Source organism: Quercus lobata, chromosome 6 (genome assembly GCF_001633185.2).
Source record: "Quercus lobata isolate SW786 chromosome 6, ValleyOak3.0 Primary Assembly, whole genome shotgun sequence".
NCBI classification, from domain to species: Eukaryota; Viridiplantae; Streptophyta; class Magnoliopsida; order Fagales; family Fagaceae; genus Quercus; species Quercus lobata.
Genome location: NC_044909.1, coordinates 26192663 through 26209646, shown reverse-complemented (window position 1 = coordinate 26209646; position 16984 = coordinate 26192663). Strand labels below are relative to the sequence as shown.

The 16984-nt window shown below is 35.2% G+C and overlaps 1 protein-coding gene across 1 annotated transcript; it reads left to right on the top strand.

Annotated features, from left to right (window-relative positions):
* Positions 1–14975: 14975 nt before the first annotated feature.
* Positions 14976–16633, top strand: LOC115993615 (chaperone protein dnaJ 20, chloroplastic-like). The gene is made up of 2 exons (XM_031117554.1): positions 14976–15515; positions 16289–16633. The coding sequence occupies exons 1-2, from the start codon at positions 15024–15026 to the stop codon at positions 16427–16429; spliced, it is 633 nt and encodes a 210-aa protein (XP_030973414.1). The 5' UTR covers positions 14976–15023; the 3' UTR covers positions 16430–16633.
* The last annotated feature ends 351 nt before the right edge of the window (positions 16634–16984 follow it).

Here is a 16984-nt window from a genome sequence, read left to right as displayed (position 1 = left end):
TCATCCTCATCAGCATCATCACTACCGAAGCCATCATCACTTTCATCCTCAGAAGTCGGTGGAGATGGAGAAGAAGCAATAGTGAAACCACCCTGACAGCCTGTCGTTGAGCGATACAACCAACACGAGTGTTCACTTAACACAACTCATCACTGAGTGTCTCAAGGCGAGCATCCATGTGCACAAGCTGTGCCATGATGGCCTCAAGAGTCACTCCACCTGCAGTAGATGAAGGAGCAGAGGTGGATGGAGCATTAGAAGCTGGAGGAGTCACCATCTCTGTCCAAGGTCACCTTAGTCTAAGCTATGCCTTGCTCCGTCTGACGGTAGCAGCATCTATGACACTTATAACCGTGAAGTGTGGAGACTCAGGAAAGGAGACAGAAAAATGGCAAAAGATCTGCGTGATAACCAAAGGAAAAATAAGCTTATCACGGGTCGTCGTATCCCTACAGACATTTATAAGGGATAAAATGAAGTGAAAAGGGAAGTCGATAGAGATATCCTCTAAAAGAGATAACAAAAATCGAGCACAAGGCTCTATAATGGAGTTATAGTGAGACAATGGATGAAGAATGAATGTCATCACCATGTTAAGGAATCTCGGACCTTTTGCAAAGCCCGAGCAATGGGTGTTTTGACGATCACCCCAAGATGAAGGGGTCTCACAAAAGAGAGACAAGAGTTCGTCTTTAGACACAGTCCTCAGATGATCGCAGCCAGGGTAGTCAGGATGCGCTACCCTAGGAACGTGTAGTACCTCAGATACAATATCCGAAGTAACTACTATGTGCATACCTTGAATGCGAGAGAAGAAATAAGGTACAAAAGTATCAAATTCGTGTATATTAGAGTAAAACTCCCATATGATCATGGAGGGACAAGTGACCAGGATGTCCCACAGTGACCCCCAACCCCTACTGTAGATGACAATGGGTAGGTCAATATCAAAAAAAATCTGATAAGATGACTTGGCATTCTGAATGAATGCCTCTTTGAGAAAAGTTCTCTGAAAAGTCCTTTCGAGTTTTATCATCACAGAACCGTACATGAGAAGGTGTAAGGTCAGAAGAAGAAGCGGATGCCCCAAAACGAAAAGGGTTATGGGACGGAGTGGATTTGCGTTTGGGTGCCATAAAGCAGACTAACACAATAAAGAGAGAGAGGGAGAGAGAGAGACAATCAAAAAAGCACCAACAAGACAATATATAAGAATATAAAAACTTGAAGGTATATATGCATGAAAAATGCATAAACATATGACATGCAAACTTAAATACATCATGGGCTCAGTCTAATCCAAACCTACCAGCATACAATCATTGCAACAAAGTAAACACACATCTAAATGCATGAAATATTGTTATAATGCAAATGTGATGCAATGCATGAACATTTAGAATCATTTACATAAAATCCATCCCAAAAATTTCATCAATTTTGAAAAACCCCAAAAAAATTTCAAAAACCCAAAACCTAAATCTAAATGCATGAAATGCATAAAAAATGAGAGATAAAGAGATCATACCAAGTGATTTGAGACAAGAAAAGGCCAAAAATCATGTGGGTTGAAAGTTTTGAGAGAGAAGAGAGTGTTTAGGAGGTGAAAAGACTGAAAACAATTGAGAGAGATCGAGGAGAAATGAAGAAAAATCGTGCAGAACCTTTATATAGAAAAGTCATAAATCTCAACAGATCGAGAGGTGTCAAGATTTAAAACGTGTGAAAAAGCTGTTGAAGAGCTGTCCAGGATCTGTCGAGAGGTGTCCACAGTTAGAGGATCTCGATGGATCGAGAAGCTATCGAGCATCCAGAAAGTTTCTCGATGGATCAAGTAGCTGTCGATAAGTTATCGAGAATGCGATAAAAAGCAACTGAAGGGGCTCGATAGATAGTCTAGTTGTTGAGAGGTGTCCAGCAGCTGTCGAGATTGCTTAAAAACAGTTTTTCAAGAAGAGAAAAACACTGATATGGATGCAATCAAGCATGCTATACAACCAAAGATCCAAACAACATTTTAAGCTCTCAAAATCATCTTTCAACAAGAAAAAAATGTCAAGCACATAGATCCAAAACACACACACACACACACTAAACAAGTCTAACCAATTTTATATTTCAAAAACAAGTTAAGACAGTTTAGTGAGTATACATTAACACATGTATTCCTTGTGATGGTTAAATCACATTGTACCTGCACATGTATCAAAGGTAGTAAAGAATATTGCGTGTTGTATGTGAAAAACATGGCAAGATTGTATAAGTGTCTACATGTTATAACGATTTGAGATATGAGAAAATCACTTTAACTCACACACAATCATAACTTTTTGATGGGGACTATCACTTTCGAGATATATCCTATAATTCTCACATCTCCTAGAATACACGCTTGCAATCATATATAAAGCATTTTGATTCTTTTTGCTTTTTATTTTTCTTTGCATATTTTTCTTTTAAGCAAACCATGCATGGACATATAAGAGATAGAAAAGAAATACCCAATGATGTTAAGCATTTGACATTTCACTTTTGCTATACCGAAGTATACAAATGTCATTTCATGATTGGCGGGTAATAGTGGTGAGATGGTTATTTATGCATTTCTCTTAAGATTTTCTAGTCCTTCCCGTTTAAAAGAGTGATATGAGTGTTAAGTACAAGAGATTACTTAACCTTACTCATCACAAATACGAGTTACAAAACTCACTTGCTTAGTTATGCATAGTGATGCTTATCTAAGCTACAAATGATACAAAATTCAGAAAAATTTTGTTTCAATGGCCATCCAAGGTACACAAGTACCAATGTACACAAATAGACACTGTTTTTATATTTTTCTGATTTTTCAATTTTTATTTTTATTTTTATTTTTATATGAAAAACAAAATAAAGCAAAATTGAAAAACAAACAAACAAAACATGTTAAATAAAGCAATGCATAAAACTAGATGCAAATGCATGAGGAAGAAGGAGAAGAAAAAGAGATCAATCCATGGAGATGACATCAATGTTTTAGCGAAGGAATTCAAACCGTTTGCTAACAAGAGTTTTGGTAAACAAATCAGCCTTCTGATCATCAGTGTGAATGAACTCAAGAGTAAGAGTATCATCTTCAACAAGCTCCCGAATGAAGTGATGTCGAATCTCTATGTGTTTAGTTTGAGAGTGTTGAACTGGATTCTTAGAAATATTTATGGCACTGGTATTGTCGCAGTAAATGGTAAGATGCTCTTGACAAATACCGTAATCATGGAGGAGTTTTTGCATCCATAGAAGTTGGGTGTAACAGCTACCAGCTGCGATGTACTCAGCTTCTGCAGTGGATAATGAGATGAAATTCTGCTTTTTGCTCATCCAAGAGACAAGATTATTACCCACATAGAAATAACCCCCCGATGTACTCTTTCTATCATCAGCATTCCTAGCCCAGTCAGCGTTAGAATACCCAACTAAGACATCATTTGTGTCCTTCCTGTACCACACACCAAAGTCAGCAGTGATTTTGACATACTTTATGATTCTTTTCAAAGCAATCATATGTGAATCTTTGGGATTTGCCTGATATCTAGCACACACTCCCACATTGTAACTAATGTTAGGTTTACTAACAGTCAGGTAAAGAAAACTACCTATCATGCTTCTATAAAGAGATGAATCACACTTTTACCTAACAAGTCAATAGTCAGTTTAACATTTAGGCTCATAGGGGTTCTAACAGAATTAGCAGATTCCAAACCAAACTTTTTCCCAAGATTTCTTACATATTTAGATTGAGATAGGAATATACCTAAATCTTGTTGACGAATCTGCAAGTCAAGGAAGTAAGTCAGCTCTCCAACCATGCTCATCTTGAACTCGGCCTGCATGAGTTTTGAGAAACTATAAGCAAGTTCATTTTTAGTCAACCCAAAGATGATATTATCAACATAAACTTAAGCAACTATCAACTCGCCATCTTCCCTTTTGATGAAGAGAGTTTGATCAGCTTTTCCTTTTGTGAACTAATGTGACACCAAGTATTGTGTGAACAGATCATACCAAACTCTAGGGGCTTGCTTTAAACCATAAAGCGCCTTCTTGAGATACAACACATGATCCGAAAAGTGTGGATCAATGAATCCTTTTGGTTGAGTCACATAGACATCTTCTTTAAGGAATCCATTCAAGAAAACAGTCTTTACATCCATTTGGTAATGCTTGAACTTTAAGTGACATACTAGGGCTAAGAGAATTTTGATGGACTCCATACGGGCTACTGGAGCAAATGTCTCATCATAGTCTACTCCTTCCATTTAAGAATATCCTTGAGCTACAAGACGAGTCTTGTTGCGAATCACATTACCCTCTTCATCAGTCTTATTGCAGAATATCCACTTTGTGCTGATGATGTGCTCACCCTCTGGTCTAGGTACTAGAGTCCAGACATGATTCCTTTGAAATTGAAGCAATTCATCATGCATAGCTTCAACCCAGCTTTCATCCTGAAGAGCTTCCTCAACTTTAGTGGGTTTAACATGCGACAAGTAACAAGAATAAGGCATAAAGTTAGCAACACATTTATCAACTGTATGCTTCCTTAGTGTAAGTTCATTCATGTTTCCCACAATAACTTCAGGAGGATAATTCAATTTGATCCTGGAGGAAGGTCTTTTCTCTACATGGGATTCAGAATTAGGTGAAGTAGATATATCCGTTGAATCTTTTACAACACTTGGAGATGAGGGAGTACTTGGAGATGCGGACTCTTGTTTAACAATTTCTTGAACTTCCTTAGGCTTAGGAGGAAGAATCCCTTTGGGGATTTCCTTACTAAACTTCTCAGAACTAGAGTCTGAAGATTTATCAATAACAACATTCACCGTTTCCATTACCTTCATGGTTCTTTTGTTGTATACCCGATAAGCCTTACTTGTAGAGAAGTGTCCCAAAAATATTCCTTCATTACTTCGAGAGTCAAATTTTCCAACATTCTCCCTATCTTTAAGAATGAAACAAGTATTTCCAAAAATTATGAAATACTTCACATTTAGCTTCCTTTCCTTCCATAACTCATATGGATTCTTCTTGGTACCGGGTCTAAAATACACCCTATTAATCGTATGACATGCAGTGTTAACGGCTTCTCCCCATAAGTTTCTAGCTACATCCTTGTTGTGCAACATGGCTGTAGCCATCTCTTGAATAACCCTGTTCTTTCTTTCTACTACACCATTCCGTTGAGGAGTAATAGAAGCAAAGAATTCTTGAGATATACTTGATCTTGTGCAAAAGGACTCCATATATGAGTTCTCGAATTCTTTACCATGATCACTTCGAATTTGATCAATCTTCAGGCTCTTCTCATTCTGTAATCTTATGCATAAGGTTTCAATGTGCTCAGGAGTTTCAGACTTGGATCGTAGGAATATGACCCAAGTGTACCTAGTGAAGTCGTCTACCACAACCATGATGTATCTATTTCCACCAAGAGACTTTGTTCTGGTTGGACCCATGAGATCCAGATATAGTAGCTCCAATGGTCTAGATGTAACGAATGTCTGAGTGCCCAGATGTTTGGCTTTCGTCTGTTTTCCAAGCTGACATGATCCACATACCACATTGCTCACTCTACTAAGCTTTGGTATCCCTAAAACTAACTCATGCTTACATACAATTGAAAGATGTTTGTAACTAGCATGTCTCATCCTTTGGTGCCATAGATCTTCATTTGGTAAACGAATGTTATTGCACACAATATTAGTATCCGAAACCAAGCCATAACAGTTGTCTAGAGTGCGGACACCACTTATGAGTTTCTTTTCAGACTCATCCATGACAAGGCATTTTCCCTTTGAGAATAGTACCATAAAGTCTTGATCACATTTCTGACTTATGCTCAACAAGTTCACTCTCATACCTTCTACATATAGAACATTTACAATGTCTGGCAGTCCAGGTAGAGAGATGATTCCTTTCCTTTCCTTTAATCTGTGATTTGCTTCCATCACCAAAGGTGACATTACCACCTTTCTTAGACTCGAAAACCTTGAAGAGAGATCGGTCTCCAGTCATGTGTCTTGAGCAGCCACTGTCAAGGTACCACAAACATGTGTCCATAATGTGGACTTCATCATGAAACACACTTCGTGCTTAGATGATAAATTAGTGGGAATGGTGTTTTCTCTCATCTGCTTTTTATAAACAAAACCTTTAACTTTCACTCTTCTCAGACGAATTCCTTTGCACATTTTCATTCTCAGACAATTTAATTTCTTCTTTATCAAGCTGAGATCTTTCCCAATAGTCATCATAATAGAATTCAAATAATTTTTAGACTTGCATTTTCTGATACACTCAAACAAGTAGAGATTAGAAAAATAAGATGTATTTGAAAACAAAGATCGCTTCAAGCCGGTTGCAGCCATGACAACAGGGGTCAATGGATCACACAGCAAAGATTAAAGCCTAATCAGAGTATACCTACTCTAATACCACTTGATAGACTAAGAATGTATTGATCCCTTGTGATGAATTAACAAATTAATTAGTCAAGTTAATTAATTAATTCAATTAGTATGCAACAAGCATGGTAGCATGAACAAATCACCAATTAGCTAAATGCAGCGAAAATTAAATTAACACGGTAATTTGTTTACAAATAGGGAAAACCTATACGACAAAAATCTCACCAGGTGATTTTAAGGTCACCATTCATGAGAATTCACTATTATCACAATAAGCGGTTACAAGTAAAGGAATCCCAGTACCTTATGCCAACCTACAGTTGAACCCTTACCCCAATACTTAATTGAACTTGTTCTATAGTGACAATCTCTCATTTTCAATGCACGGCTCCCAACTTAAGAAATATGTTGGCTGAAAAGTTCTTCAGTTCATCACACGATGAAGATCACGAAACTCCTTGGTCACAAAACCCTATGGTGTACAAACACAGCAGCTTCTTCAAGAGAAAGAAGAACTAGGGTAAATTCTGTCTTCGGTCAAAATTTGCATGAATACAACTTTGCTTCACACTCGCACAAACTTTTACGGCCCTTAAAATAATTTTTATATATGTTTAGGATTGTGAGGAAAAAAAGCTCAAACATATACACACAGATTTGATGAAAATTAGAACTGAAAATCTGTTTTTCATAAACCTCGATAAATAGCTTATCGTTGAGCTAACTGTCGAGTATCGAGCTTCAGCAGCTTTTAAACCTCGATAGATACTAGATGTCGAGTTTTAAAATCTAGCACTTCTTCACTTGTTTCTTGGACAGACTTGCATGACTTTAACACTTATTCTTGAAACTTTGTTCCTAAAGTATTAAACACATCCTAAATCTACCCAATTACAAGTAAAGTGCGTTTTGTCAAAGGATTAGCCAATTCTAATTTGACATATGTTCCTAACATTGTACCTATTTGTTTCAGCATTTAAAGCCCAAAAGTTGCATTTTCAAAAAAGTCAGCCCAAAAATAGTGTTTGGTAAGTATAAAACGCAATTTTTTGGAAAAAAGTTGCGTTTTATATTTATGAAGAGAACGCGCGTTTGAGTTATGGAGCTCTGGAGGTCCATAAACAAAAAGTGCCATGCGCGTTTTAAAGCTATTTGTTGGGTTCTTTCAAAAATTACCAAATTACCCTTGATAAATCATCAGTTCTCATGTTGTCCCTCATTCCTCTCATCTCATCTCTCTGCTCTCCCAACAAATTTCGAAATCCAAACACAAAAAAATCTATAACAAATTCCCAAATTAGCTAAGGAAAAAAAAAAAAATCAATCCCTTGCAAATTAGGATTCCTCAAAATGCAAAACAAAAAAACATCAGAATATAGCAAAATGATAGAATTTGAAGGCGAATGCGACAACAACATTGAGCTCTGGGTTCGATCAAATCGGCGAACCCCTCCCAATCAAACCCTCCGACTCCAACTCCGACTTCGACCCCATTTTCAATCTCCAAGCCTTTCCTTCTCAGCCACTCGCCGTATCCGAACTCCACCACCTCATCTTCGTCGCGCACTCCGATGGATTCTATGTCGCCAGAACCTGAGTGGGACGTTATCGATTCCGCCAAGAACCAACAGACGAAGTGCTAAGAGAAAAAAAAAAAAAAAAGACGAAGAAGGAGAGCTCTAGAACGTTCTGGAGTTTGAAGGAATGGCAGGGAAAAAAATGGAGGAAATAAGGATAAAAAAAAAAAAAAAGAGTAAGGGTACGTGTGTGGAGGAGAAAAAAAGAGGGAAAGAAAAAAGAAAGAAATGCCGTGTGTGGAGGATAAAAAAAGAGGGGGAAAAAAAGAAGGAAAAAAGATGTTATCACAATATTTTCACAATTCTTTCACAATAAATTTTAAGGGGTAGGTTATTATTAGCTAATATTGGTGAGAAAAAAATAATTTTTTTCAGAAAGAGAAAAAAATAATTTTAATAGTATGTTAAAATTAAAATCAGTATCAATTTTTATCACAATATTTTCACAATACTTTCACAATAAATTTTAAGTGGTAGGTTATTATTAGCTAATATTGGTGAGAAAAAAAAAATTTTAGAAAGAGAAAAAAATAATTTTAATAGTATGTTAAAATTAAAATCAGTATCAATTTTTATCACAATATTTTCATAATAAATCTTAAATGGTAGGTTATTATTAGCTAATATTGGTGAGAAAAAAATAATTTTTTTAGAAAGAGAAAAATTGATTTAAGTATGATGAAGGAGTTGATTTAAGTATGAAACAAACTCACATAAAAAAAAAAGTATGAAATAAACTCCCTTATATATATTGTCCTTTTTGGTAATTTATCCCTCAAACTGCCACTTTTATAAGTACTAGCCAAACACTCAGCTTTTTCAAAAAGCACTTTTTAATAGATTTTACCAAACACTCAGCTTTTTGAAAATGCACTTTTTCATTATGCACTTTTTGAAAACTCAACTTTTTCATTATGCACTTTTACAAAAAGTTGAACCAAACTCACCCATTAAATCACACATGTCCTAACACATTTGGTATCAGAGCCATCTATCTTGATATGAACGAATGTGACCGAAGAGAACTTTGGAAAGAATTACGACAAATGGTGAACAAAGTTTCAAATGATGTCAATATTTTGTATGAATCTCACATTGCTGTTTTAGAGAAGGTCACGCCCTTGGCTGAATCTAAAAAGGTCATTAATGAAGAGCTCTCAAGATTGCAAGAGGGTCTCGAGAACATAACGGAAAAGGAGTTACAATCTCTTGATTCAATGAAACTTGAAGAAGAAATCAAGTTCCAAGAATCTACTGTTATTGTTGCAAGCTAGGATGTTGATTTTTGTGTCAAAGTGGATGATGATATACACGTATATGCTGCCCTTGAAGTTCAATCCAAAGAACTAACAAAGAAGGTGATGATGATCTTCCAAGAACCAATTTTTGATGCACCAATAGAAGCTTCCATTCAAGAGTCTATGATTCAAGAATTGGCAATCCAAGTGTTGGTGATCCAAGAATCCAAGATGCAAGCACTAACAATTTTAATTGTTCTAAAATCAAATGAGGTCATGAAGATATAAGAACATTCCAAGGTTCAAAGAACTAATGAGACCTTGAAAATTGAAGAATCATTGAAGGCTCAAGAATTTGAGCAAAGTTTGAAGATCTACGAAGAAGAAACCTTCATGTGCATGGGACCACTTGTCAAAGAGAAATGCATGAATATGGTAATCAAAATGTCACTAAGGTATTGGTCCATTGGAAGATCTCCTTTGATGAAAATGCTTTTTCACAACAACACCTTGTGGGCAAGATGTTTTTAAGGGGAGGGAAATGTTAGAAATGTTATAAGCATATGGATAATAATTGTTGTATTGAGATTTAATTAGTTAGTTAGTTACAATTTCAAGCATGATAATCATATTTAGCACATGTCGGAATTATTAATGCATATGGGAAATAATAAAACCAATAAGATGAGGCCATGTGGGCCAATAAGATTAGAACTAGTCTCATATAAATACATGATTGTAATTCAATATTAGATATCAATGGAAGAATAAAAAATCCAACAAAATCAGGTTTCCTCTTTGTAACCCATGGTCCAAGCCCATGGGATCTTAAATTGGTAGCAAGGGAGAAGTGGTTTGGTTGGTATGGGAGTGATTTCTGAAGAAAGGAGGATCTTGAAGTTTTCCCTTGATTAATGTATTTGCTTGGAATGCATGAACCAAAGGCCTAACTAAGTTCCTCCATGTGCATGACATCTCCCCACAACTTTTTCTTAGTTGTTCTTATCAATCAAAGGTGTCACCCATTACATTGAATATCCCACCTATTCCTTTGACTTTCAAGAAAGACATCTTCCATTTGTAGTTAAAGCCAAACACTCGTTCAAGTTATAATTTCCAAACTAAGCTAAAACTCTGCCTAAGGAACTCCTTCAAATTCTATCAGAGGACATGGTTTTTCCCAGCAAACTGAGGAGATTCTCGCCTGGGGTACCAGACCATGTCTACTATAAAAAGAGCACCAAAGCATAGCAGCAAGTGTGGGGGGGGGGGGGGGGGGAAAAGGAGGAAAAGTTCCAAGAGTTCCAAGGGGGTTCCAGAGGTTCAAAAGGATTATTCTTAGAGTTTTAAGAGTTCAACAAGGGAGAGAGAGGAGAGAAAATGAATAAAACAAGAAAGCCAAGGAGGAATACTTCTTCCCATATCCTTGAGATTATTCAAAATATCACTTAGCCTTCAAAGAAATATATGCAAAAACATGCACACATCAGATATCACTCTCTCCCACAAAATCCTCCTTACCTGACTATCTTGGAAGGAAGTGTTAAAGCAAAACTACTTGGACTTGAGTTCCAAATCCCTTAAGTCTTGTGCAAAAGCACTAAGTCTGTGAGAATTGAGGCCAAGGATCTTGTTGCTGACTCATTTTATGAAGTTCATTTATATATGTATATGTTTTAGAATGCGTATCCTAACCTGAGAAACTAACAATTATTTGAGAATATTTGTATTGTATAGTTGTTCTTATGCAAGACCTACAAAGGTAAACAGAAAGGACAAAAATTCATTGCATAGTAAGCATGGAGAAAGATCCAATGGTTCAAGGAACCAATGTTTTAGGTTCCATGGATTAAAAACTTAGTACCCATGGGAACCACAACAACATGGTCGGGGAACCATGAACCTACGTCCTGGGAACCACTGGATGGGGGAACTGAGTGAATGAACTCTTTTAAATGTTCACACAATAAAAGATAAGCCTTAAATATTCTATTTTAATCTCTTTCTCATTGTGAACATTATGAATAATTATTTTACTCATTTCATAAGTATACAAGGTCATTTTACGACATTAAAGCACTTACAATGATATTTTATTGTTTAGGAGAAAATCACATTTTTGTCTTGTGGAGCTCTATGTGGCTTGCGCAAAAACCGGTTCATATAACGGCTCCAATAGGCCGTGGAGAACTCGACCTAGTTCACCCAACTTCTAATCAAACACCCATCCTTGAAGGCCCAAGATCCTTTGTCATCATTGGGCCTGGGTACCATTTAAAAAAAGGAAATGACATTCTTCTAAGTTTATGAAATTTTACATGTGTTACTTTTGTGATCTATTGCCTCTATAAAATTATGTTACTTTAGGTTTCTATAAGAAATGTTCTTAGAAAGTGTCAAAATTTATTGTTTATTTTTATTATCATAGTGTTGTAAACTAAACAAAAAATAAGAAACTTTTAAATTTTAACATTTGGATTCTTATTGTCAAATATACAAAGGAAATTGAAATTCATTCAAGTCGTGAAATGAGCCTTTCCTTTTTAAGTTCAAGTGATAGTCGAATAATAATGATATTTTTTTTAGTGCCTCACATTTACAGTTTGATTGTCTTCATAGAATCCATTAAGCAAATTCATAATATTATTAATGTTGAGAACCTTTCCAAATATTTATGTAAATTTTAATGTATTCGTCAATTTATTTTAACTTCATTACTTTTAGACAAATTATGTGAACTTTTTTTTTTGAACATATTGTTTTATTTTCATATATCTTCAAGTCAATACCTTGAACAAAATAAATATATTTAATTTCTATTTAACTATCCCGTGCATTACACAGTGTGTGTGTGTGTGTAGAGAGAGAGAGAGAGAGAGAGAGATGGATTTAAGTAGAGTTACACATTTTTTAAGCCGAAGACTTTCAAAAGATTTAACAGTAAAAAAGAAAACAAAATACCTAATTAATATCATCCTTATTATCTCTCTCCTTATTAATTACTTTTTGTCTCTTTTTTCTCTCTCTTTATTTCTCTATAATTCAATTTTCCTCTATCACTTTCCTCATCCATTTTTATAAAATGTTCAAGTAAAAATATTAACACCAATAGCTGCAATTAGTAGGGGTGTAATTGGTTCGGTTCGGTTCGGTCAGTTTGAAGTGCGATTTTTCCACCGAACCAAAATTTTTAGTTTTACCAAATTTGGTATCGACATCGAACCAAAAGGGAGGAACACCAACACCGAACTGACTAGATTTCAATCGATTTGGTTCGGTTCGGTCGGTTTTCAAATAGATCAGAGACCAAAAAAAAAAAAAAAAAACTATTTCTCTTTGCTTTCCCACATTTTCTCAGCATCCAAACACCAAGCAAAAAAAAAAAAAATCAAAATCATGTATATGATCAGAAAACATACCAAAATAAGAAAAAATAAAATATTTCCTTTGCTTTCCCATGTTTTCTCACTACCCAAACATCAAGCACCAAGCAAGTAGCAAAAAAAAAAAAAAAAAAAGAAAAAAAGAAAAAAAAGAAGTGAACAGAGAAGAAGCACTGAAGCAACGTGATAGTCTATATGTGTCTTTTTTTTTGGATAAATTTTCTAACCATACAAACAAGAGGGACTATGGGGAGGTGGCGGCAGAGGTAGAGACCGTGAGAGAGAGGGACTGGAGAGTGGAGCGTGCTGCCGTCTGTGAGAGTGAGAGTGAAAAGTGTGGCTGTGTGGGGTATGTAGGGTAGGGTTTTCTAACTTTTATTTTTATAGTTTAATTAGTTTAATAGAAATTTACTTAGTTTAATCATAATTAGTTAATCTAATGGGTTTTAACTTTTAAATAACAATGTTTAAATATAAAGAATCATTTTGACAAAAAAAGAAGAAGAAAGAATCATAGAATGAAGAGGCCAGATTTGATCTGATCTGATCACAATATATATATATATATATATATATATATATAAAATGCCTAAATGGGCCTAATGTTTTAAAATAAAATGAAAGGGTTAGAGCCCCAACTAATATACAAACTAACAAGAGGCCCTTTTTTTAAAAAAAAAATAATAACTAATAGAGGCCCAAATTGCAAATACATATAGACTTTATATTAAAAAATTTATGTAAACTGGTTTGGTCTTGGTCGGTTCGGTGTATTCAAACTTGAAATCGAAACCGAACCGAAATTTTCAGTTTTTAAAAATAAAAAATTGAAACCGAAACCAATCCAAAATTTTGGCAATGGTTAGGTCGGTTTCGGTCGGTTTTTCGATTTGTCGGTTTTGTGCACACCCCTAGCAATTAGCATCAGACAGTTACTACCATGTCATCAATTTAGAATCAATTTGGTGGTGATGATTTTCCTTTTAATGGAGATTAATTTGGGGGTAACAGTTTCATCAAGTCATCCTTAAAGTCATCAAGAAGGCAGTTAACAATTTTGCCTTATGGATTTTGTACTTTCTTTTCTTTAAGAACTGATTTAAATTGTTTATCAAAAAGGAAAAAAAAAAAAACTGATTTAAATTGAAGCTTAAATGACATAGACATTAGAAACCCACCAATATATATATATATTTTTTATTTGAATAACACTAATATTTATATTAACTTGTAAAAAAAAGGACAAAGAAAGTGATACAATTTTGAGTTAGGAAATAAAAAAGAGAAAGAGGTTGAGAAAGTAGAAAAGGGAAGCATGTTGAGTTATGAAGAGAGAGGATTGATTGTGGGAAAATGATATGAATTTGATTGTAATTTTAATCTTTTTATTTCTTCTCAAATAAGAACAATAATTCTCACAAAGTTAAGAACTACTATAAACTATGGCTTTGGAGGGGCACCAACACTCTCTAAACCAGCAATCTTTAAATAATATATTTGTAAAGTCATTCCGCCAAGAAAAGGTATATATGTAAAATGTTTTAAATAATAAATAAAGAGAGAGAAACAAAACTGCTATTAATTAAGTGAATAAGATGTAAATTAATTAGCATTTAATGCTATTTTTTTAACTATTAGATCAATTAGAAATCTACAGTCTAAAAATTGTGTACCTCTAAGGTATGTTACACCACTCAATAATTTGTTATTGAATTCATATTTTGAAAATTTTACCGTTGAATTACATGTGTTATATATTCTTAATATGCATGTCAATTTTCATTTCAATAGGATGTTATTTACCCTTCGATCCAAAACTCACTTTTTGTGTATTATGTTAAATTAAAAAAAAAAAAAACTTGAATTTAAACGATTAATTGATAATATGAATATTGATTTTTTATTATTTTTAAAATTTTCAAGAAATGATAATATATGAAGATAATGTAATCCAATCGTGAATTTGTCAAAATCCACATCTAATTAAAAAAATATTGAGAAGAATAATATTACTTAAAGTATACTTTTTTTTCACGATAAATTTATAATTTTTTTTCTGCTAGATAATTATTTATGTAGGTATGGGGGCTGGGGACTTGAACCCCGTACTAACAGTTTCAAAGTAAATCAGGTACCACCTGGACCACAAGGTCCTGTGGTTTTATAAAAGATCTTACTATTAAAAAAAAAAAGTCAATCACCCATTCTATCATTAAAAAATTATAACTTACCACATCAGCTAAATATATTTTAGAGCATTTATTGTGTAAAATGATGCGATAATTGCTCAATTTATATATAAAAAGAGCGGAAGAAACCAAAAAGAAAAAAAAGAAAGAGGGAAGAAGATTGAAGAAAGAAAAAAAAAAAGGGCAAGAGATGCGGTGCAGCGGCTTGAGTTTGAGTCCAATACAAATCGCAGGAGGTGGAAGCGGAAGCGGAAGCGAGTCTCGCTTCTGCTACCTCCCAACAACTAAATCAACAAAGTCATCACCACTTCCTCCTCCACTACTCATAAAGTGGTCTTTGAGAGCCTCCGCCTCCGCCTCCGCCTCCGCCTCAGCCTCCATGAACGATGGGTTAGTGACGGAAGAGGGTTCTTCGGCCAGCCTGAGTTTCTACGAACTCCTTGGCATACCCGAATCCGGATCCTTGTTCGACATCAAGCAGGCCTACAAGCAACTCGCCCGAAAGTACCACCCGGATGTCTCTCCCCCGGGTCGGGTCGAAGAGTACACCAAACGGTTTATCCGGGTTCAGGAGGCCTACGAGACCTTGTCTGATCCTACAACGAGAGCTCTCTACGATACACATATGGCCAAAGGTCTCCATTTTGCTTTCTCTGCTACTCGAAGACGCCACCATCACCAGGTTTCTCTTCTTTTTCAATCCCTGATTTATATATAACCTAACCCTGCCTTCTCACCTCTTTTAATTTCCTTGCCTATGACTTCTCCAAATCTCGTTTCATCTTATATCGGTCATGACAAATTTGACACAATTTCAGATTTAAGTTTTTTCTTATTTTATCTGATAATCGGATAGTTACAATGGAAACACTTGTAGTGCGAATTGATCTATATATATGGCTCTTGGCAATTTGAACTCATGGATTTAATTTTTTTAATTTTTACTCATTCATCTTTTTTAGTTTAAGGTGTTTTTTTATTCGCTTAATATTTTTAAATTAAAATAATAATTTCCTAATAAGCATGCATGCTTATGGAAAGTTTCTTCCTGATTCAGTCCCAAGAACTTTGTTTTTGTTCATTTTTGCATTTTGAAGCATGCTGGCCCTAATGTTTATGACAACTTCTAGGAGCATTTATGGATGCAAATCCTTTGTGATCTGTCAATTCTTTTTATAGTACCAGGCAGGAAAGGGCTCCTTCCTAGTTCCTTCTATTCTAGAGTGTTATCAGTTTTTTCTTTCTGCACTCCAACTTGTGTTTGGAGGATTTTATGTTTTTACTACTTTTCTGGGGCTTTGGGACTTATTCTATGACCAGTATTTACATGTGAACGACCTAAACCAGTTTGTTGAAGATTTGTAATCCAACCCCAAAACGTTGGGACTAAGGCTTGGTGGTCGTGGTTGTGGTTGTATTTTTATATATATATGTGTTTTTCTTGGTCTTGAGCAGGGAATGGAAGAAAAAGGTGATTGGAAGAACCGTTGGCAAGCTCAGTTATCAGAGCTAAAGAAAAGAAGCATGAGCAAGGATGCTAGAGGGGATTTGTCTTGGGGAGCTCGAATGCGCAGGCGAAGGGATGAAATGAAGTAGTAATAAGCAAGTATACCATAAATGGGTTTTTCTTTCCTTCTATTCTCCCTGTATATATGATTTTCTAACTTATACATGGTCAATGTTGAAATAGGAAACTAAGTTACCATTTAGCTATAATCACATTTCTGGGCAAGGAAATTCTTTCCAACCCCAATGCGAACTGTACATGAGGTTATATATATGATTACTTTTTTTCCTTTTTTAAACAAGCTCTCTTTCTTGCGGTGATTTTCTTTAGAATCTCCCATTTTTGTGTTTGTGGGGTTGAGATATTCCATTCAGTACAAAATCAATCCTCACCTAATTCCAAAGCCTGGCGGTGGCGGTTCGTCCTAAACATGAACAGAAGAAGCATTTAGTTTTTTTTTTTGGCTAACTGAACGGAAGCATACGGTTACTCCATTGTAATAATAAGCCTAGTAATTTAGCTGTTTGAACTTACATGGAAGTTTTTCCCTTTCCTTTTATACTTCTTGTCCTGCATTAATGGATCATCAACATCTGCTCCAGCTACATTCAATTTGAACTTCCAATTAATTTGATTTACGTGGC